The sequence below is a fragment of the Choloepus didactylus genome, chromosome 4 (genome assembly GCF_015220235.1).
Source record: "Choloepus didactylus isolate mChoDid1 chromosome 4, mChoDid1.pri, whole genome shotgun sequence".
NCBI lineage: Eukaryota > Metazoa > Chordata > Mammalia > Pilosa > Megalonychidae > Choloepus > Choloepus didactylus.
Window position 1 is genome coordinate 127811166 of NC_051310.1, and position 22841 is coordinate 127834006.

At 37.5% G+C, this 22841-nt stretch overlaps 1 protein-coding gene and 1 pseudogene across 4 annotated transcripts in view; one reads left to right on the forward strand and one right to left on the reverse strand.

Moving 5' to 3' along the window:
• Positions 1-22841, forward strand: part of FAM214A (family with sequence similarity 214 member A) — a 137446-nt gene that overhangs the window by 12674 nt on the left and 101931 nt on the right. Inside the window, exons 2-3 of one of the 4 annotated variants that reach the window (XM_037833932.1) lie at positions 10416-10496; positions 17560-17676. In XM_037833932.1, coding sequence (XP_037689860.1) covers positions 17661-17676 — 16 coding nt within the window. In that variant the 5' untranslated portion in view covers positions 10416-10496; positions 17560-17660. Of the gene's footprint in view, positions 1-10415; positions 10497-16405; positions 16429-16456; positions 17235-17559; positions 17677-22841 lie in introns of those variants that run through there. The other 3 variants (XM_037833934.1, XM_037833931.1, XM_037833933.1) reach the window with 3 other exon arrangements.
• Positions 1646-2213, reverse strand: LOC119531999 (annotated as a pseudogene).

Below are 22841 nucleotides of genomic sequence, written 5' to 3' on the forward strand. Positions count from 1 at the left end.
ACAATCACCTGTTTACAGTACCATCTTATAGTCGTGCATTCATCACCCCAATCTATTTTTGAACATTTTCCTTATACCAGAAAGAATCAGAATCAGAATTAAAAAAACACCCAGATCACCACCCCCCCCCATCTCACCCTATTTTTCATTTAGGTTTTGTCCCCATTTTTCTGCTCATCCATCTATACACTGGATAAAGAGAGTGCGATCCACAGGGTTTTTACAATCACACTGTCACCCATTGTAAGCTACATTGTTATACAGTCATCTTTAAGAGTCAAGGCTACTGGGTTGGAGTTTGGTAGTTTCAGGTATTTACTTCTAGCTATTCCAATATATTAAAACCTAAAAAATGTTTTCATCCTGTATTTTTGTAGGACATTCATTCTTAAGGTAGAAAAATCTAATTTTACACGTAATGATGTAGTTCTTATATCCAAGGAACAAATAGGGAGTAGACTAGAGCACACAGATTCCTTGTTAAGGAGGACTTCTCTGGGATGACAATGTCATTCATATTGTATGTTGTGTAAGAGACATATATTTGAGAGAACACAAATACGGATTCTAAGACACACAAATATGATTTTCAATCAGAGGTCAATGAGACTAGGCCTTCTATTTAAGAGGTGAAACTACTCCCATAAGAAACTAACAAACTCCAACATACTCCTGATATGGTACATACAAAGCTTGAAAATATCAAAGAATTACCTTTTTGGGGTGTGCTACTTTAGACTCTGGTTTTTAAAGTCTGGTATAAAAGGCAGTCTGAATAGTTAAAAGCAGTTGAAACTCAACTAAGGCTGCTACTCAGAAGTCTACTACTTGGGACATTCCTACCCCATCAACACAATTCTGTACAGGTTGGAAATCAATGTATGAAAATAAAGGGAGCCCTTCCCCCTCCCCCCACCCTGAGACATGTGCAAAAACTCATCAGTCACTAGCAGGAATATCCTTAAAGAAAAACATCTTAATTTCAGAATCAAAGGCATCAATGCCAGATAAACACAAGAATGTGCCACCCTGCCTAGGTGACTGGATATTTGTAACAAAACCAACTGTTTAATGGGAACTTTGGTGTATGAGGAAGTGGACGCCCTGCCCTCAGGCTGTATGTGTGCTCCTTCACTTTGGCCAGTTTGGCTCTCTGCATCCTGGTGCCAATCTCTTCAAGAACAAAAACAAAAATCCAAAAGACAATTCTTAGGCAGGTGATGGTGACTATAATTGTCTAAGTACATTTTTGTCTGCCTATTATTTATGCCATAGCTCTGACAATAGTCAGAAGTGTATAAAGATTACCTGCCTAACTTTTGAAGACTTGAAGATTGTCTTCTTTCACGGTGGCATGAGTCCATGCAAGATTTGTAAACAATGATACAAAATACTGTAAATATAACTTAACAGAGATTGTAAAAAGCAGAAGTAAATCCAAATTTACAAGTGGGTAATAAAAAGAGGGTGACTTCATACAAAAATCTCTCCTGCGCCAATTTTTTTTATTACAATATAATCCTGAGCTGAAAGACTGGGATTTGGGGAAGAGCCATCTTTGTATATGAAATATCCCAAAGATGCTTACTCTTTGCTTTTCCCTAGTGATATTCAACTGCCAGAGACAATTCTGAATGTGTGACTTTGGAGACATTTATAGTTTAGTGTGATCCCTGGGTCTGGAGCCTGCAGCAGTGCTTGCTGTGGAAGATGATTGAGTAGCCTCCTTTGCTTCCTCCAGTTCTTCCTGGAGCTCGTGGCTGACACTAGACTGGGGGGCTGCAGCAGTTAGCCGCTCCCCCGGGAAGCAACTCTGTAGAAAGGGAATACAGGAGCTGAAGTAGGCAAGTCAATTGATCCAGTGAGGAATCTCTTTCCCACGAAGAATCTCTGATAAAGATGAAGAAAAGTGATTGCAGTTTTATGCATCAAATGACAGGCATTGCCTTTGTATTCTTTTCCCAGTTCATCTACATTCTTTTCTGTATCTTCTAGGAAGTCTGCTCCCTAAAACACAGCTTCTTTAAATTTAAATGTTTCTCCTAGTTCAGAAGCATTTCTTGGGGAAATTTCAAATATTTCAGAAAAGGGGTAAGATGGCCACCATACGCAAATTATCTGCCATATACTTCAATTCATGAATAAAAAACTCCAATTCCAATGAATGAAGTGCATTTGTTCATCCAGTACATGTTGAGCACCACTAACCAGGCCCCAACATCATCCTTGCACTGTCCCGTCGTCCTCAAGCTGCTCTGACCGCATGGAGCTGGAGGCCACTCGGAGTCAGGCACTGAGCCTTCAGCCCGGCCTGTGGCAGCCAAGGCTGGAGCATGGAGAAGTGAAGCCGCTCTGGGGGGCTGCTGACAGTAGCCCCCAGGGGTTCACTCTTTATGTTGTACAGCTCTGGTTTTTGTTAGTTATTCCATTAACACATACAAAATAAAATTTCCCATTTTTAACTACTTGGAAATATACAATTCAATGGTGTTCATTATATTCAGTGTTGTCAAACCACACTATTTCGGTTTGCTAAAGCTGCCAGAATGCAAAATACAAGAAATGGGTTGGCTTTTACAATGGGGACTTACTAACTTACAATTTACAGTTCTGAGGCCATGAAAATGTCCAAATTAAGGCATCAGCAGGATGACACCTAGACTCTGAAGAAAGGCTGCTGGCATCTGGGACACCTCAGTCACATGGGAAAGCACATGGCTGGTATCTGCTGGTTGCTGCTGGTCCTTAACTCATGGGTTTCACTGCTTTCAGCTCTGGTTACAGTGACTTCTTCTCTGGGTCCTCTCTTAGCTCCTCTGGGGCTTTTCTCTTTCTAAGTTCTCTCAGCTTTTTTTTGTCCTTTATACTTTCATAAAGGACTCCAGTAAAGGATTAAGACCCATCTTGAATGGGGTAGGTCACATCTCAATTGAAATAACCTAATCAAGGACCCACCTACCCACTTGAATGGATGAAGAGAACATGGCCTTTTCTGGGGTACATAAAAACTTCAAAACAGCACACACACTAACTCTAACAGCACACACACTAACTCTACTAATTGGTCTTCTCATGTCTGTCTTTGCTCCCTACTGCCTAATGTCAACAGAACAGTCAGAGTGAACTTTTTATACATGTCTAACATCATGTAATGTCTTTGCTCAAAGCCCTGCAATGAGCAAAGTCTGGAGAATCATCCTTAAGCCCCTATGTGATCTGAGTTCCAGCCACAATCCACTCCTTGCTCTTCACATACATCAGGGACTTATATCTTAGGCTTTAGGCCTTCGCACTGACTCGTCCCCCAGACTGGTATAATATTCCCAGATATCCACACGCTAACTTCTTTACCTCCAAGTCATTGCTTCAATGTCACCCGTTGAGGCCTACCCCGATAATCTATTTACAGTAGCCCCTGCCCCAAACCCACCCACTTTGCTCTGTTTTGTTTCCTGCCTTCTACATACCTTATTATTTATTCATTTATTGTCTTTTTCCTCTTGCTAGAATGTAAGCACCAAAAAGAGATCTTCGTGAATTTTAACTGAGTTCCAAACATTTAGAAAAGTAAGTGGCACTGAGCAAGTGCTCAATAAATGCTGTGTAAATGAATAGGGAGGATAAAGATTCATTACAAAGACAAGAAAGATGGGAGAGGAGTAGAAGAGATAATACAGTTGAATATTGAATATCTTGAATTGTAAGATCTGTGGGTCATTCTGGTGGATGTAGATGGCTGGGTGCTAAATCAGGGAAAGGATGATGCTAGAAATGTAGATTTGGAAGCTACTTAGCATGTGGGAAACAGTTGCAGCTATGGGTTTGTTCAGAAAGTACCTGTAGACTGATGAAAGAAGAGGGCTGAGAAACTTTAGGGAAAAACGAACATTTAAAAGGTAGCCAAAAAAGAAGGTAGCAAAAGCAATCAAGATTGTAGCAGAGCATTAGGGAAAACATAGAGATTATCAAATATAAAAGCAAAAAAGTATAGTGATTGTTCCTGGGAAATCTGTGAAACAAAACATACATTTTCAATTAGATTTTAAAACTTGAATAATGGGTTTTACAAATAGTTTGGCAGCAGTGCTGTTGTAAAGCAGCAGGGTTTTGTGTGTGTGACAAATGCTTTATTTTGGCATTGTTTGTATTTTTCCTAGCTGATCTAGCACAAGGATGCCAGGTCAAATTTGTATGAATTCTTGTGTCTCAAGGGAGCAATAGTAATTATCTGCTTTAATTCGAAGCAATCATATATTAAAATGTACTCCATTGGGGCTTTAAGTAGAAAGTGCAAAGAGACTGAAAGGAAAAATACTAGTTTGTATATTTGAAGGAAGTGTAATTAATTAATTTAAAGGATTCATCTATATTCACTGAACATAAGAGAGAAGAAAGCTATGCGTGAGAGAAAAAAGAGAACTATTTAAATAGCACAGGCATTCACATCTGGCATCCCCTTAGCTAGTGTCTTTCTACTGAGCATTAGTAACAAGGCTTGAAGAGGCAGGCTGTTCTATTAGTTGGTATTAGTTTTCACGTGCCTCTCTTCGTGTGCATTTCAGGGTGCTAAGTGTAATTCTAGTGTTCCATGTAAATATTTAGAATCGGCTTGTTAAATTCCATTAAAAAAATCTTTTGGAGATTTGACTGAGATTGTATTGAATTTATAATTGAGAAACTGCCTTTGAAATATGGAATCTTCCTATCCAGGAGCATTTACTGAAATCTTCTTTCATGTCATTGCTTTTTTTCATGTAAGTCTTTAACATTTTTCATTAGGTTTATTTCTAAGCGATGGTATGGTTTTGTTGCTCTTGTGAGTGTATCCTTTTCCCCTTAATATTTTCTAACTGATAATTGTTGGTGTATGGGAAGCTATTAATTTTTAAATTGTCAATCATATATTCAACCACCTTACTAAATTCTCTTATTAGTTCTACTAGTTTTTAAAATTGTTTTGTCTCAACCTTTCCATTTGTTTATATTTTGTGGGTTTTTTTTTTTTACTCGTCTTTGTGTGTTGACTAAAACCTCAAATACAGTAGTGAATAGTAGTGGTGGTAGGTGTTTTATTCTTCACTCTCAAAGGAATACTTGCTTCGAATGTTTCACTTTTAGGTATGATACTTGTCTATAAGGTTATGATAAATACTCTAAAAGGATGTTTACCTCTCCTCTCAGCTCTCTAAAGCATTTTAATAGGTATGGGTATTAAATTTTATGGATTTTTCTGCATAAGATGATCATTTGGTTTCTATTTCCTTTATTCAGATAATGTAGTGATTGGTATTAATAAATGTCCTAATATTGAAGCAGTCCTCCATTCCTAGGATAAACTCTTCTCCAGATGTAACAGTTCTTTAATGCACTGCAGGATTTTGTGCTAATACTGTACTTGGGATTAGTGCTTCTATGTTCATAAGTGAGATTTGTTTCTAGAAGGCTGAGTACTTTCCATTTTGATTGGTCTTGGAATGAGATGGAAACTTTTCATCCTTTTCCTTTGCTTTAGGACAGTTTATATAACAAAGGAATTATCTGTTTTTTGGTGATTTGATAGAACTTTCTTGTAAACTCTTCTAGGCCTGGTATCTTTTTTAAGGAGTAATCGATCTTTGACTAATTTCAATTTCTAAGATAGTGATTGGTCTATTCAGTTTCTCTACCTACTTTTGACTCTATTTTATGATTTGTTTTCCTTAAAATTATCCATTGTATTACAGATTTATTGGTAAAATGATATACGTATTTTTTTTCTGACAATTAAAATGATCTTCTAAGCTGTAATTGTGCCTTTTCTCTAATTTCTAATATTTTTGTGTTTTCTTCTGAGAGAGCTGCAGACACTTAAATTGCAGCCTGTCGAGTTGAAGGCAACAGGAAATAATTGCCACAGCAGTACTATAGCAACTATAAGAAGCTCAGGTGTTTAGGGATTTAGGTATCTGGGAAGGAAAGCCTGTAAAGATTTGAATAGTAGACTATAATCAAGCATTTTTAGTCAGTTCGTGCCCCAAGTAAAATAATACCTAGAGAGTCTGAGAAACTCTAAAGAGATTAACAGCGTCCCTCCAACTCTCCACTCCCACTGGGCCATCTTATCTCCACTGGGAAAGACATTCACTCTTAATTTTAGTCAGTCTAAGAAATATAACATTAAAATTTTTTTTGCTTGACTATTGAGTTACCAGTAGGTTCATCACAGAATGCATCAATGTCAGTTCCTTGACATTTCAATTTCACCTAAGCATCAGATTCCATCTTTTCCATTTTTCTCAATCTAGTTTAATGACTTTACTCTCTCTTTATTTTCAGCCTTATCATCTTGGCCAATCCATGCCATTAGTTTTCAGTTTATCTTTTACTTAGGGTGAGGAAAAATGTTCAGCCTTTTTATTTCCAGGACTCATTTTCACTTACAGGTGGCACATTACCACTGTTGTAGAATGCTGGCATATAAATGTCAACACTTTATTCTCTTCCTTGGCTTACCATTGGTTTTAGCAAGTCTCATCTTATTGTTGCCATTAAGCTTCTGGCTTTACTCAGGGGCCATGCTCTAGTTAACAGGTTGGCTAACCCTGCCTACTGCTGTTTTTGTTTCAGATGAGTTAAATCTTAGAAAGCTCTGAAATAAGCTTTATTTTAAAATAAATGTAGGTATCGTTAGATTAAAATGTTACCAGATGGTTTTAATTCTATAGTCTTATTAACAAAATATTTTTTTGAAAACCGTGAATATTTAAAACAAAAGCATAATGTGGATCACAAGCTTTCAAGACTTTAAATCTAGGTGTGTCTAAATGGTACATATTAAGCCTCAAATAGTACATATTAAGACCCAAGTAATCTAAGTATTGCCAACTAGACTATAGCAGCAGATTGGCAGGAATGATGTCAATCACATTCACCACTGAATTCCTAATGCTAGTACATGTCTGGTACATGGTAGGGAATCAGTACATATTGTTGATTGAATAATTAATTGATATATGTAGGGAATCAAATTCAGTACTATATCTTAGCTTTTCCCACTCATGATTTGAAATAATGTAAAACTGTGTTAGATCCTGTTTCGGTTTGCTAAAACTGCTGAAATGCGTTATATCAGAAATGGGTTGGCTTTTAAAAAGGGGGTTTATTAGCTTACAATTTTACAATTCTAAAACTGTGAAAAATGTCTAAATTAAGGTATCAGCAAGAGGATACTCTCTGAAGAAAGGTTGCTGGCATCCAGGGTTCCTCTTGTACATGGGAAGGCACATGGCCAGCGTCTGCTGATCCGTCTCTCCTGGGTTTCGTTGCTTTCAGGTTCTGGCTCTTTCAGTTTCTGTGGGTCCTTTCTTGTTTTTCCAGGGTGTTTCTCTAAGTTTTTTTCCAAATGTCTCTGCCTTTTATTCTCTCATAAAGGACTTCAGTAAAGGATTAAGACCCCCTTGAATGGGCTGGGATACATCTTCATTGAAACAACCAAATCAAAAGTTCCCGCCCACAATAGGTCTGACTCCATAGGGATGGATTAAAAGAACATGGCATTTTCTGGCATACATAACAGCTTCAAACCATCACAGACTCTTTCATGTTTCACCTATCAAAGAGACATGTTCAGGTTGCCTTTATTATAGGGGTTTTATTGAGGACTCATGTTGCCATAAAAGAAAGACAGAAAAATTCTCAACAGTTATAAAGCCAGGCTTCACTAAAAAATAGGCCATCATTCCCGACATTGAGGACTAGCAGCACATCCAGCAGTCTTGTAGCAGCTTTTTGCCTTAAGAGTGTTCTTTCAGAATTGGGTATCTGCTCCCTTCTCTATTGTCCACCTTTAGGGAGGCATCTATGTCTGCTTCTCCAGCTGCTACAAATTCTGTGTTTGAAGTGCATCAATGCCCTCCCACCACCACCACCTTCATAACGATTATGATTTGCCAGTCATTAACCATTATAATGTACTCCTCTTATGCTCAGTTTCCTAACACTGGGCTATTTTGTAGGCCACCAGCCAGTCTATAGATGGTTGCCTCAGGTCAGGTGTTGATTCCTGGTTCAATCAGTTGTGGCTACAGGAGTAGGGTCACATGGCAAAAGGGGACCACAAATGAGGCAGGCACTGTGAGCCACCTTTTGTGGCCTAGCACTACCTTACTTTAAGAGTAAGGTAATACCAGGGTCTGTTTTGTGTCAGTATCTACCAATACAAATGGTCATTCTGATTTTATTTCATATTCAAGTTGCCTCATCTTCACAAAACATCTTGGTTGTGTGGATTTCATTTGCTAGGCAAGCCATCAATACCCAGTCATATTTCCTAGAATCATCATGTGATGTGATGAAGAGACAGAGCAAGTTGTGATTTACTGAGAGAAAAATGTCATGTATATATAGCAAACTGCAGAGAAATTCAATACATGGATATTTATGTATAAGAGAACTGGGGAACTTTTTAAGTTTTCAGTTGTGATGTGCTTATAAATGAGAAAACATTTCTGAAGCACATCACTCTCAGAAAAACAATTTCTGCAAATCTCTGCATGTTGGATTTTGCTGGTATATTTTATGAGATTGTAGAAAGCATTCCTTCTGAGATATAGTACAAATGTTGAGATCCTAAATATGACTTCAGGGTAAATCTACCAACTATTCTCCAAGTCATACCACACTGACCTGGTGTGAAATAGAGACTTTATTCAAAGCAATGGCACTATGGATTTCCCAACTGTCGGTTATTTTCTAAATACACAGTGAGTTAAATCCGGCCCAGGCTACCTCTGCCTATTGTGAAAGAGTTTCAAAATTGTTCCTTCTCTTATGGGTAACATGATTGCCAAATCAAAGGACATTTCTCAGTCCTTACCTTATCTGACTTCCCGACAACAGCTAATGTTGTTGAATGCCAATTCCTTCTTGATATCCTAAGATATCATCATCTACTCCCATGGAGTAACCATCATGTGTGTGCTGTTGGTTTTTGAGTAATATATATCCTTAAGATCCACAACAGACTCTCTCTGCATTCAGAATGTCTCTTCCTGGATGCTTGCAGGTTTTTCAAATACAATGGGTCTGAAACTAAATATTTTATATATTCCTCCACCCAGTTCCCCACCCCAAACCTTAGTGGACAATATGATCTGTCTCATTTTCCTGTCTTAAAGTAGATGGCGCTTCACCAACTATCTTCCAGAGTAAAGGGCTGGTTGAAAAGTTGTCCTCTCCCTTTCCCTACAGCCAATCACCACCTTCTGTTATTTCTTTCTCCTAAATCTCTCGACTCCATTCCCCTTGTCATTGCCTTAGTTCAAGCTTGCATAAATCTTGGGGTTGGACCATTAGAATAACTTCCCTCACTGCTCTCCTCATATCTCCATCTTCCACACTGTTGACAAAGTCATCTTTCTGAAACAATCTAATTATGTATTGATTACAATCCTTTATAGTTTTTTGTCATCTGCAAGATAAAATCCAAATCACTAATATGGCTATATTGTTTTGCTATTGCTGCAATAATACAGTATAACAAACCACCCCAAAACTCAGTGGCTTAACAATTTGCTCTCATGGACCTATAGCTTGACTGTGGTAGGTTTGCTAATCAAGACTGGGCTTGGTCATGCATCTGTGGGTCAATTGAGGCAACCCAGCTTCATTACACCTGTTTCTCATTCTCCTTATGGGATCAGCAAATTACCCAGACATGTGATTTTCACATTTATCAAAGACACAAGAGAAAGACAGGAACAGGCAAGGACTCTTAAAATAAAACTCAGAACTATCACTTCACTGTCACATCAACCTCATTCTACTCACTAAAGCAAGCCATGAGGCTGAACCTGAGGCCAAGGGGCTGGAAAATATATTTTGACCCATTAGTGGAATAGATTACAAAGTCACATGGCATAGTGGATAGGTAAGGGGTGAAGAATTGGAGCCAGTGGCAAAAAAGGCTCTAACGCTGTAGCTATCACTTACATTTAATCTCCTTGAATCCAACTCTCTGAAATTGCATCTTGAACAACTCATGTGTTATCACGGTGACAGGAATACTTCCCCCATCATCATCCTACCCCACTTTGCCTGTCTGAACTCTTCATTCTCCAAAACTTAGTACTATGTTCTTTTTCTTCTTTAACAATCCAGTCCTAGAGATAATTAATTTTTCCTTCCTTTGTGCCATATCTTTTCCTTACACATGAAATATTTTGCTGTTATTAAACCAAATTGCAGTTATTTATTTACATGATTATCTTCTAGAATAAGAAAGTTCTTTAAGGGTAAGTACTTGCTTTCCTTGTCTCAGTGTCCGTAGGGTCCAGCAAAATATTTGGCATGTGAACTTCAGTAAACATTTAATTGAATTAAATTTATATGTCAGAGATGACATTTTGGAAATAAAGACCAATTATGTTGAATTGCAGGTACAGAATTCTGCCTGTGCAATTTGGAATAAGGAAGTAGCTACTGTTCCTTTCTCTGAAGTATGGCAGTATGAAATTGAGGTATGTAAAACAGGAAAATTTAGGAATCATTTCTGGAATTATTTTTATGTTGCACAGAATTTGTGGGTTCTGAAAAAGGCAGCAGAAATTTGATTTCTCAAAAATTTATTACACATTGCTCTGTCATGCTCTACTACATGTGAAGAACTTAATTTCAATTATGAGTTTTCCCATTTGTGAAGAGGAGCTGGGGATTTTCTGCTGTGTTTGTAAGCAGTCTTACAGACCAGGGGATTATATTTTTAAAGGATAAAGCCCTTCTCAAAATATTATTTTCTGAAATATAGTTTATCTTATACATTTTGTAATAGTAATAGTTTTTTTATACTTTTCAAGTTAAATGCTATGGACTTTTTTTTTTTAAACCATGAAAAGCACTGTCTTAGAATTTTCATTAGAATGCAATAATGAGATTTAAAGGATCAATAATTTGATTTATAATAAACTGTCTCTACCAGTTCATGGAGAGTTTGGCTGTTGTTTTGAAGTCCACCATCACTGCTTCTGAAAACAGTTCATAGTATTTGGGATTAGGTAGTTCTGTACATGATCCTATAGCAATCAGTCATAAAGAGAAAAATAATTTCTATGAAAACTTTTTACTTTAGCATGAGTATTTTGAAGGGTGGTTCACAACTGTGATGCATTCAATTCTCATTTGACTGCACTGAATCCTCAACAGGATTAGGGCAAGCAGCAAATTCCCTTAGTATAAATTTTGCACTATTATATTATTTGGTTGAGGAGTAGTTGATTTTCAAGTATCTAATAAAAATATGTGAACTACCCATGTAACTTTAAATTTTTCAGTAGCTACATAAAAATTTTTTAAAAAGATATATCTAAAGTATGATCCTTTCCACATGAAATCAATATTTTAAAAGTATTAATATAGATATTTTACATTCATTTTTTCACACTGTCTTTGAAATCCAGTGTATATTTTATACTTACAGCACATCTCAATTTGGAAGCTAAATTTGCATTAGAAATATTTGATCTGCATATTGATTTCCTGAAGTTTACAGTTGAAAAAGTAGATTCATGTACCCAAGTTGTTCCAAACATACTTAAAAGTTTTCCAACAACCAAATTGAAAGTCAGTTTTAAAATTTCTATTTAAATTAATTAAAATAAAAAATTCAGTTCCTCAGTTTCACTAGTCACATTTCAAGTGGTCAGAAACCACATATGACTAGTTGTATTGGTGAGGGCAATGAAGGCCTCAGGTGTGCAGTAATTACTGGAGTGTTTGTGCTCAGGCTGGTGCTAGTCAATGAAGACAACATGAAGGAATGTGAAGTCATAGTCCATCCCTGACCTTAAAAGAGAAAATGAGTATGTGGTTTTAAGATCATAAATGTATATATGTTTTCAGAGAAAAGATAGGTGATGTGTGTGTGTGTGTGTGTGTGTGTGTGTGGTGGCGGGGGTAGGGAGTGGGGATTATAGAAGGCATTGTGGGGTAAGGTTAGTTAGACCTTGAAAGTCCAGAAGGCTTTATACTTTATATAGGAGTTGGGAAGTGATGCTACTGGAGAAAATGGCAGGGTCCAGTGGCAGGAAAAAGGAGGGTTTGGGTGAGAAACCAAACCAAATGGGGCCATTACCAGGTATTGGTTAAGAACTTGTGCTTCAGAGTCATACTCCTTGGGTGTGAATCCTGGCTTTGTCATGCTAATTGCTTGACCTTGGGCAAGTTATTTTACTTCCCTCTTCCTGTTTATTCAGTTATAAAATAGGGATAATAATACTGCATAGAGATGTTGTGAAGATTAAATGAACCTATAAAGCACTCTGAACAGTACCTACCATAAGTGCTCAAGAAATGTTTTGCAATTTTCCAAGTGGGACCACTTGTTCTTTGGGGTTTACATATAATAAACCAAAGCCATTCTTTTTAGAACTTATGTCTCAAAACATTAAGGCTAAGCTTATATAAACAAACTTAAATACTGCGTATGCAACCATTTATCAGTGTTTCTGAATCTAGTTTCCCCATCTGAAAAATTAATGTACTTCATAATGCTGTACATTATGGGATTGAATGAGACCATTTAGGAAGCAGGCAACTTAGCTTGACTCTCTGAGCCTCAATTTTGTAATCTGCAGGGTATCACCCTCTTAGGATCAAATATATATGTAATATATGTGAAATGCTTAGCACAATTACTATCACAAAAATATGGGCAATTATTAAGTTTTGAACAGGTCCTACCTAAATCCTGATGGCTCAGAGGCCTCCAGTAGCTCAGCAAATCCTCAGATTAAAAATTTCCATGAAAACTTTTTGAAGTTTAGTAGCGTTTGTATTTCTAAGTATTATAGTCACTTCTATAGGCAGGAGCAAGAAAGAATCATGTTTCACTTCCTTATGCCTGTGGTTATTGGGGGTAGACAGGAGCTTCAAAAAAAGACAAACCAGCCAACCAATTTAAGGGAAGGTGGATAGTTGTTTACGTGAGCTAATACCTTAACAATGACTCCATGATCTTCCTACCTTAGAAAGAAAGAAACGAACTGTGGTGAACATCTGAAATAATTTAGATATGGAAAACAGAGCTTGAATTTCATCTTGTTTCAGTGAGAACTAAAAGTACACAGTTTGAAAAATTTTTTGATTTACTGTGCAAGAACTAGATTTATCTAAACATATTAATTCCATGATTTAATTTCTATAATACTTTATGATGAAACAGGTATATGCCAATAACCATATTTAAAATAACATTTCTATATGACCTTTCTCAGCTACTTATTATCATCCTTTAGCTCTGTGTCATAAAGATGTGCTTTTATGAGACTTAAGAGATTTTCCTCATATTTTCAAAAAATTACTGTAAATTTTACAGAATTAAAGATTTCCATATTTAAGTGATAATCAGAATCTGGAACTTAAAAAAAAAAACTTGTAGTATCAGCAGATGATTTAGAGGCCATGAAAAAATTACTGCAATCGTCTTTGTTGGGTTCCTACTATTATACTGAGACTATCAAAAGTATAATGAAAGTTGTTATTAATGTATGAAGTTTATGCCATCCATACAAATTTCCTTACTCTATACACTTTATCTCACTAGAGAGGAAAAGCTAGCCAGTATTAGGGGTACAGTTTTGGAGCATGTTCAAGAAAAGGTGATTGGTCAGTATAAAGATATTTACCAAACCCCTGTTGCATGCCAGGTTCTGTGCTAGGTGCTAGGGATACAAAAAGGCACCAGGCCCTGCTTTGGCGGAACTCATTGTGGTAGCCTGGACTGGTTCCAAGGCTGTAACAGTTCCATAACAGTTTTGTCTTAATCAAGTGATTAATTATCCTAATTATCTTAGTGTAAAGGAATTTAGAGACGTCCATAAAACACAGTTTTGATATACATTGCCCATTTCAGCAAAATTTGTAAAGTTGAGGGGATTACCTCCTTGCTGAAGACAAGTTAATTTTTTTTGAAGTTAATTACTCATGATTTTGGAACACCCAGGGGAGAGTAAACCAGATGGAAAAGGGGTAAGGTTCCTGCTCACTGTCTTGACTTCCTTGCTTCACCTACCCTCACCCCTCACCAAGTAGGAACTAAAGATACCTGTTCTGCTTGGGAGCCCCAAGATTTGAACAAATACTTGTCACCAACTCTTAAGAATGAGTTGCCATTTTAGGTGGTTATTCCCAACCAATTTGGGCATGTTTTATATAATGATAGGATTGTTTTGGAATTAGAAGGGAAAGCTAGATCATTTACTTTCAGTCCAACCACCTCATTTTTGCAGGTGAAACTAAGGCTGTGGAATGTGATTTGATCAAGGTAGTACTCTAAAGCAGTGACCCTATCTGTTTTTGGTGACCTTCATATCCTTAGACTAGTATATGCCTAGTGAGTGTTCTACCTAACTCATGTGACGTGTGTTAAATGAATGAGACAATTTGAAAAATGAATGAATGAGTCAAAATTACAACTCTTTTAAAATACTTTTCCATTGCCATATGATATTAAATTTTTTAAGATTCCAGATTCACAAAAATGCCCAGGTTGGTCTAACGAACGTTCAGACATCATTTTTTATCCATGTACTGTTAGCATGTAATTATTTAAGTTTGTACTTTATATTCTCAGCTTCTGCGCTCAGCCTTTTTCTGGTCTTTATATCTCTTTCAAATTAGGCAGAGGACGAAAAGGAGCCGAGTCACAGATCTTGTGCATGTGCACCCAGTAAGCCTTTTACAATAGCTGTTATCTGGTCCCAGCTGTTGTGCTAAATTTAGGATATTGGATTATCTGTAACTGTTCTTTTTGTTTCCCATTACCAAGGTTAACTGAGAAGTGATTATACAACAAGTAAAACTTCAGTTCATAAAAGAAACTACATAATGCGGTATTCAATAATATCATAGTCAAATCCACCAGGAGTTAAAATTTGTAGCCATTAGCAAGATTAAGGAACTGTTGCGATTTGTCAGAACTTCCATGCTATCTTCATGATGCCAGAATATTTCAGTGAAAATGAAATGTTACTCTACTGAATATTCTGTCCTGGTCTAAGAGACAATTTTGGAATTATGGTTAATAATTATGGCTGTGCATATAATTTTACTGTAAACATTACTATTTTTTCACAGTAAAAATGCCATGTATTTGTGATCTGAGGCCAAAAAATGCAATTGCCTTTCTTGTATTTTACAAAAACATATCTGATGTAAAGTAATACATACCCATTGTAATACAGAAAAGTACAAAAAGTAAAGGTAAAATTCACCTTTAGATCTATCGTCTTATTTTTCTGTTGTGATTCTTGTATGCAAAATGATTTATAAAAAATACTTTTTCAAATGAAACCAGAGAGCATTGCAAATTTTGTATTTCTCCTTATCTCAGTTTGGGCTCACAACCTCACATAAATGAACATTGTCTAGAAAGTAACTGATAGTTTCGGCCCTTTTTAGGATTGCTGCTGCTTCTTTTTTTTTTTTTTTTCTTAACTACAGCCGATCCTTGTCATCTGTTTGTGTTTGTGATGACACAACATCACAACATAAAGTGTCAGCATGTCACACTGTTACAGCACAACAAAATTACAGCTCCCAACAGTAACACGGTGTCAAAAGTGTCCTCCTGCCATGAGTCAGTGTTTCAGTGTTTTAGAAGTGATAAAAGTTATTTATAGCACGGCGCGTACCTCGGAAGCTTGGGTTCCGAATCCTACCAAAATCACTAATGATTTGGGATAATCCAGGGGAAGGGGAGGAGGGCTTCTGTTTTTGAACTTCCCACTCTGACACACATAGCTGGCCCTTCTCCTGTTCTGGGCACGTTAAACCCTGGTAGCATAGTGCGCTGCAATCCACATGGGACCGATTAGAACTCTGCGCCAGCATCTCCAGTGGAGGAGGAGGAGACTATAATTATCCTCCTCGTCTGGGGCAGGTCCTCCCATGACATCTTCCCAGTTACCCTGTGCTCTAATAGCGTGGCTCGGATTCCTGGTCTCAGAGACGCGTGCCGCAGACGGCTTGGAGCGCAGGCAGGAGGCGAGCGCGGCTGAAGCGCCCCGGGCTTCTCCCGCCTCCCTAGCACTGTCAGCGCCTCCCAGCGCCGTTCTCCCTACCCTCACGCCAGCTGGGCACCGGCAGCGAAATCTCTGCCCCCAAGGTGAGCCCCGGGCGATGTTGCTATAACAACCAGGCGCCCGGGCAGTGGAGGCCGCCGGGGAGGAAGTGACGCGTGGTGGGTTGGCTGTTGTTGGGACACGTGACCTGGGCAGTATTTTGACAGGGCAAACAGCAGAGAAAGAACTGGGCGAGCGAGGGGGACCGGGAGCTAGAGCTAGAGAGAGCAGCGGGAGGGCGAGGAGCTGGCAGAGGCGTGGGGCAGGCAGTCCAGCCGGGGCGACAGGCAGGCGAAGCCCCGGGGTCGCAGGGCTCTAGTGGGAGCCGGGCTGGGTGAGGGGCTGAGCGGAGGGAGCAGAGGGAGGCGGCGGCTGAGGTGGGGGTGGATGGCCACAGGGGCGCCGGGGAATCGCGTCGGGCTTGCTGTCTCGGGCCCCCATGGTCCCCTAACGCAGAGCCGGGGGCCGCTGCGTGCGACACTCTGCTCGCCGGCCTTGCGCCTCTTGGAGACTCCAGTCTGAGGTGGGAGTGTGATGTGAGCCGCTGGGCGAGCGGCAGAGAGAAGTGCCAAGAGGAGGGAGCGGGAGTGGAGAGCGAGTTAGTCAGCAGAGGTCGGCCGAGGGAGCCGAGGAGCGAGCCAGCCCGAAAGCGCCATGAAAGCAACTCTCCCGAGGGGAGAAGGGCAGGCGCGGCACTCGGTGCAGCGGGGCTGAAGGAAATCCGGGGCTGCGGCGGGACAGGAAGGGGCCTGCAGCGGGCAGTCTGCGCAGAGTAGGGGGTGAGCACCCGGCTGTAAACACCTTCCTCCTGGCGGACCTCAGGCCTGGCCACGTAGAACTGGGGATTGGTAGACGGTGACCCGGGACAGTCCAGGAGAGTTTGTTCGGGGGTAGGGGCTAGGTGTGAGGAGATGACTCGAGTTCCTTTCTGACCCTCTTATGGTGTAAACTTGGCTGTGGTTGCTTCAGGAAGGCTAGCCAGAGGGTAATTACATAGGTGAGGCCCAGTCCGGTGGGAGGAGCTCGTGGCAAGGCCCAGGGGGTCTTGTGCAGTTTCCAGCGTCCAGGCACCTGGTTGAAGAATTTCAATAACAGCTATTGCAGACGTGCCGCTGTTCCTCGCCGACTTTTTACGAAGGGGTTAGTTAGCTTGTGTTGCTTGAATTTTTTTTTTCTTGCCTGTACCTCCGGGTTATAAATAGATCTTGCTTTTGGTTCGGAGACACTGTGTCAAAGAAGGACACGTTGGCCTGAAGAGTGTGAGGTGGGGGTGGGGTGGGGTGGGAGTGCTGGATCCTGAAAAGATGGAGGAGGCAGTGCCGAGAGTTTTGCTTTTTTCAGACCTGCCGATGGTGCTGTCACCACAGCTAGTGCCAGGAAGAGGCCTAACTGTTAACAGTAGTTTTCTTGCAAGGTCTGAGTGGTTAGAGCAGGACCAGATTAATTTTATTTTGATCTCTTTTAGCATTTTGAAAATAAAGCAGAAGCCTCAGAATCAGCGGCAAGCCTGTTGAAAGAACCTACACGTATATTTCAAAGCATTGTGGGTGGAAATTGGATGTGAAAATGAAGCCAGATCGAGGTAAATGATTTATTTAAGTAGAGTTTGTTTTTTTTTCAGCGCCTCATTTTAGAGGTGTTAACCTAATTGTGCGGCAGAATCGACTATTTCTGTATTACATGTGATTATCTGTTCTGTTAAAGATTCCTGCTGGTGAGTTAAGAGAAGCATTTGGAAAAGAGTTAGGATTTAGATGGCAGGGCACGTTCTTCAAAAGTGCTTGTAAACCAAGAGTTTCAAGAGAGACCTTAGTGTTAACTTAACATGAAATGGTCGTTAACAACTTTTGTTATCTGTTGCTACAATACTTGGTATTTTAAAGTTGCAGTTATTCAGTTTTAGGCAAAGTAAATCTAACTTTAAAGAAGTTTATAAGTTTTATAAACTTGATAATTCGAGCTCGATAAATTGAAGAAAAAACTAAAGACGGTTTGAGTGATACATTATTTTTCTTATTGCCTTCATTAACTGATTTTTATAGTTTAGCTGAACTCCAAAATTTGTGCGTGTATTCCGGAGCCATATTGAATAAAGTAAATCTTTCTAAATCTGTGTGAATACTGTGAATACTGTATATTTATGTGAATACTGTATATACTGTGCTTTTCACGGAATTCAACAGTACTAAACTCATTTGTCAATCTTCTGATTAATGGCAAGGGCTGATTTTTTTTGTTGTCTTTTGTTGTTTACCATTCTAAATTTCTTTTTTTTTTTTTTAATTAGAGAAGTAGGTTTGCAGAAAAATCCTGCATAAAATACCGAGTTCCCATATTCCACCCTATTACTAACCCTTGCATTAGTGTGGTACATTTTTTACAGTTCATGAAAGGACGTTTTTATAATTGTATTGTTAACCATAGTCCATCATTTACGTTAGGTTTCAGTGTGTTTGTTCAGTCCTATTTCTTTTTTTTTAAATTTCTATTCTAGTAACATGTACAACCTAAAATTTCCCCTTTTAACCACATTCAAATATATAATTCAGTGCTGTTAGTTACGTTCACAATGGCAAGGGCCAATTTTTGAAGATTTTTATATAATAGTAGTTAGGAGTGGAGGCCTTGTAGTCAGATGTAAGTTCTATTCCAGTGAACACTTTAGGGACGGAATTTTTGTGTTGGGTAGGGAGTTCCTTCCAAATCTGAGACTTTATGATTGGTAAATGTTAATTTATCCTGATATGAATTAGATGTTCATTTTTTAAAAGCTATGTATGAAGATGGGTATTTTTTCTCTATATATATATTTTTCAAAGTGGATTAGATAGACAAATTTTCTTTTCTAGTTAAAATGCCTTGGTAATAGTGTCTAGTAAAATGTACTAGAAGGAGAAGGATAAAGCCCTGTTTAATTTAGTGATTTAAATTTTTAAGTGTTTGGCTGTTACTTAAAGTCAGATAACAGCTATTTATGTATGAAATATTAGGAAATGTATTGCTACTGAGCAGGTTGTTTGTGTAGAACGCCAAATTTAGATTTCAGATTACATCAGTGACTTTGGGAAAATGTCACGAAGGTCAGTAGTTGCATCTCAAACTCAACAAGCAAATAAAATCAAAGCCACTATTTGTTCTGAGTTTTTAGTTTTTCTTTTTGTTTGTTTTTAAAACTTGCTTTAATATTGCATTTGTACACAATCTCTATTTTAGCCAAAACTAGTGCTAAACATAATAAAATATAGATTATTAGGGAAAATCAATTTCTTCAATGTAATTGCTAAAAAAGTGACTTTTTTGCCTCTATACTTGTACCTTTCTTAAACATTTTGGGGTAACAAATATGGTATTGCATGTTTAGTATGGGGATGATATTCCACAATAATAATATGAGTCTTTAGACCCATAGCTTGCTTACTTTTTTTCTTTTTAAAATTTTTATTGTGGTAACATATATACAACAAAAAATCAGATTTTCTTTTGAAAACCCATTACTTGCCCAGAGTAATTAATGTCTTTTATTTGCAACTAGTCCACTCATATTGAAAGAAATTTTTCACAAAACATATTTACCCTTACTATTTGCAGTGTGGTCTTGCGTTTTCTGTTCTATTTTAGTTTTTTAAAAATTGCCATCATAACCCATTGAATTGATTTCTTGACCAATTAATGAATCATGATGATCTGCAATTTGAAAGACATAGTTTGGGAATATGAGACTGTAATAGTTCTTTTCTTTCTTTTTTTTTTTTCCTACATTGGTGTCTAAGGAATTGTTCTATGTGAATGAATTTTCTGAATTGAGATTTTTAAATGCCAAAAATACTTTCTAATAGAGCTTTTTGGGTATTTGTTCAGAATATGAGTAAAGTGTGTAGATTTTAGTGTAGAGACTCAGAGATAGACTGGAATAGAACTTGTTTTTTCTAAAAAAAAAAATGGGAGCCTCTTCATCTGCATGATTGGGTGTGGGAATTGGCTGAATAATCAAAATGTTGCATTAAGTGGGGAATCATAAGAAAAATAACAGCCTTAGTTATTTCACCTTATCCTTTGATGTAGGATTAAGGCCTTTTTGGGGGGTGACATGTAGGGTCTGGGTTCTGTTTTTTAGAGTTATACATGATCTTTTTTTTGTATAAACCATACCAATAATGTATACCTAAGATTTCTAGTTTTGGTTTCAGAGCAATCTGAGGGTGGAATCTTTTACATTTTTTATAATTTTCATACTTTTTTATAGGTGTCTTATATACACAAAATTCAATAGGAATTTGTTGGGGCAGAGGGGAGGGAATTTATGTTGATCAACTCTGTCAAAAGCAGTCAACTTCACATTCATATTTACGGGACAGTTGCGAAAATTATACAAAACCCATACAGAGAATGCCATCATTATTCCCCCTGCTTCAGATCCATCAACTTAACATTTTGCCACATTTGCTTTATCATTCTTCCTATTCCTCTATTTTCTAAATATTTGAGTAGGTTGTATACATCATAGTCTTTGAACATTTAATACTTCCATATGTATTTCCTAAGAACAAGGTAATTCACTTATGCAACTACCTTAAGTACAGTTATCAAGTTCAAGAAATTTAACACTGTTGTAAAGCCTACAGTCTATATTCCAATTTTTTCAACTGTCTTAATGTTCTTTTGGGCTTTTTCTCCTTCCTACTTAGATCTAGCCCAAAATCAATTATTGCATTCTAATTGTCATTGTTTCCTTAATCTCATAAAATTTCCCATCTCAACCACTCCCAAGCATACAGTTCAGTGGGATCAGTCACATTCACAGTGTTGTGCTACCCTCACCACCATCCATTACCAGACTTTCCCATCACCCCAAATAGAAACCCTGCTTTCCCATTATGCGCTAACTTCCCATTCTACTTCCCCATGCCTGCTAACCATAATTCTGCTTTCTGTCTATGATTTTACATAGTCTGGTTATTTCATGTAAGTGGAGTCTTAAAATATCTGTCCATTTCTGTCTGGCTTGTTTCACTCAACATGATGTCTTCAGGGTTCATCCATGTTGTCGCATGTATCAGTTCTTTCCTTTTTACAGTTGAATAATATTCCGTTGTCTGTTTATACCACATTTTGTTCATCCATTCATCTATTGATGTAGGCTGCTTCCAGCCTTTGGCTGTTGTGAATAATGCTGCTATGAACAAGCATCTGTCTATGGAAGGTTTTTATGGAAGGTTTGAGAACATTGGTTAATGCTGCTATTTGATTAAGTAGAGGGTAGTTAGGAGACCCCCTGCTGTGCTTTCAGATAATTAAGGTGTTAGTGTATAGTGCAGTAGTTAGATTTCACTAAATCAATTATATTTTACTCTATTTTAAGATAGTTTTTAAAGAAGTAAACAATTGTATAACATTATTTGGGTAATGCTGCTAAAGATGTCTTTGAAGTTATCATTAGCGAAAGGCTTTAGAATCAGACCTGTATACTTGTTCCAGTACTTGCTAGCTAGGTAATTTTCCTCAAATTACTTAATCTCTGAGGGTTTCAAGTTGCTTGTCTATAAAATAGGGATAATACCAACTTTTCACAGTTGTTAAAATAAAATATGAAGATGGTTGGCATATAGTAAGTTTTAAATGTTAGCTTTTAACATATTAAACAAGACATTACGGATGCTTACGTTAGTTACAAAATATGTTCAACACAAGTAAAGAATAATCAAACTTGTAATAACTTAATACTGTTTTGTTTTGGACTCATAGCATTCAATCCATCAATGCTCAAGCAGACTTAATAAACTTTTAGTATATAGCTAGCTGAGAAAATATAAAAGCTACAAAAGGATGCTTGACATTTATGTATAATTTATTCCTTTATATGGTCACTTGCTATTACAATTACAGTTTAATTTCTGTATATAGGGTGGTGTCATGATGTAGTAAGTTTTCTGGGAATAATTAGATTTTTTTAAATGCTATTAACTGATGAGTAGAGCTGGGCATCTGGGAAGGTTAAATGATGTATTCCACCTTGGATTCAAGGATGTACAAATTTCGACCTGATCCTAAATATGTATCTATATATAATTTCCAGTGTTTCAAGAGAAGTCTAAAAGTGTGATCTTTGCGTAGAAGTAACTGAAATATTTTGTTGTGAAAGTATGCTATTTCTAATTTTGTTTAGTTTTGAATGAGTGCTTTTTTCTATGAAAACATTTCAGAATAATAGACAATAAGCTTTTATTTTGATTTTTAAGTTGCCCAAGTTTTCAGAAATTCTGTGTTTATGGTATTGACTAGAATAAAAATTTTTTCAATTTAAAAGATAAATTTCACTTTTCTGTGTCTTATACCTTAGTTAGAAACAGTTTTTTCATCAGACATTTCTAAGAATGTTATCTGAGCTTACCAACTGTACAGATTGAGACCTGTAAGTTAATAAATTGTTGATGAATTAACATGCTGTGTTTCAATTCACATTCAAAGACATATTGTAGACCATTTATGATCCTTAAGTAAAACAATTAGTGCAAAACTTGTTCCACAAACAAAATACCAAGCAATTTGATTTTTTTTAAAGTTAAAACTGAGGGGAGTGCTTGTTTTTATAATAAAACTCCTGATTATGTTACAAATTTAGGTTTAGCCTTAGTATTGCAGAGGCTAATGAACTTACCTATAGTAAGTATAATGCAACCCTGTTAACCTGAAACAATTCCTTAATGGGCAGCTGGAATAGGATTAAAGAAGTGACTAGGAAAAAAAATA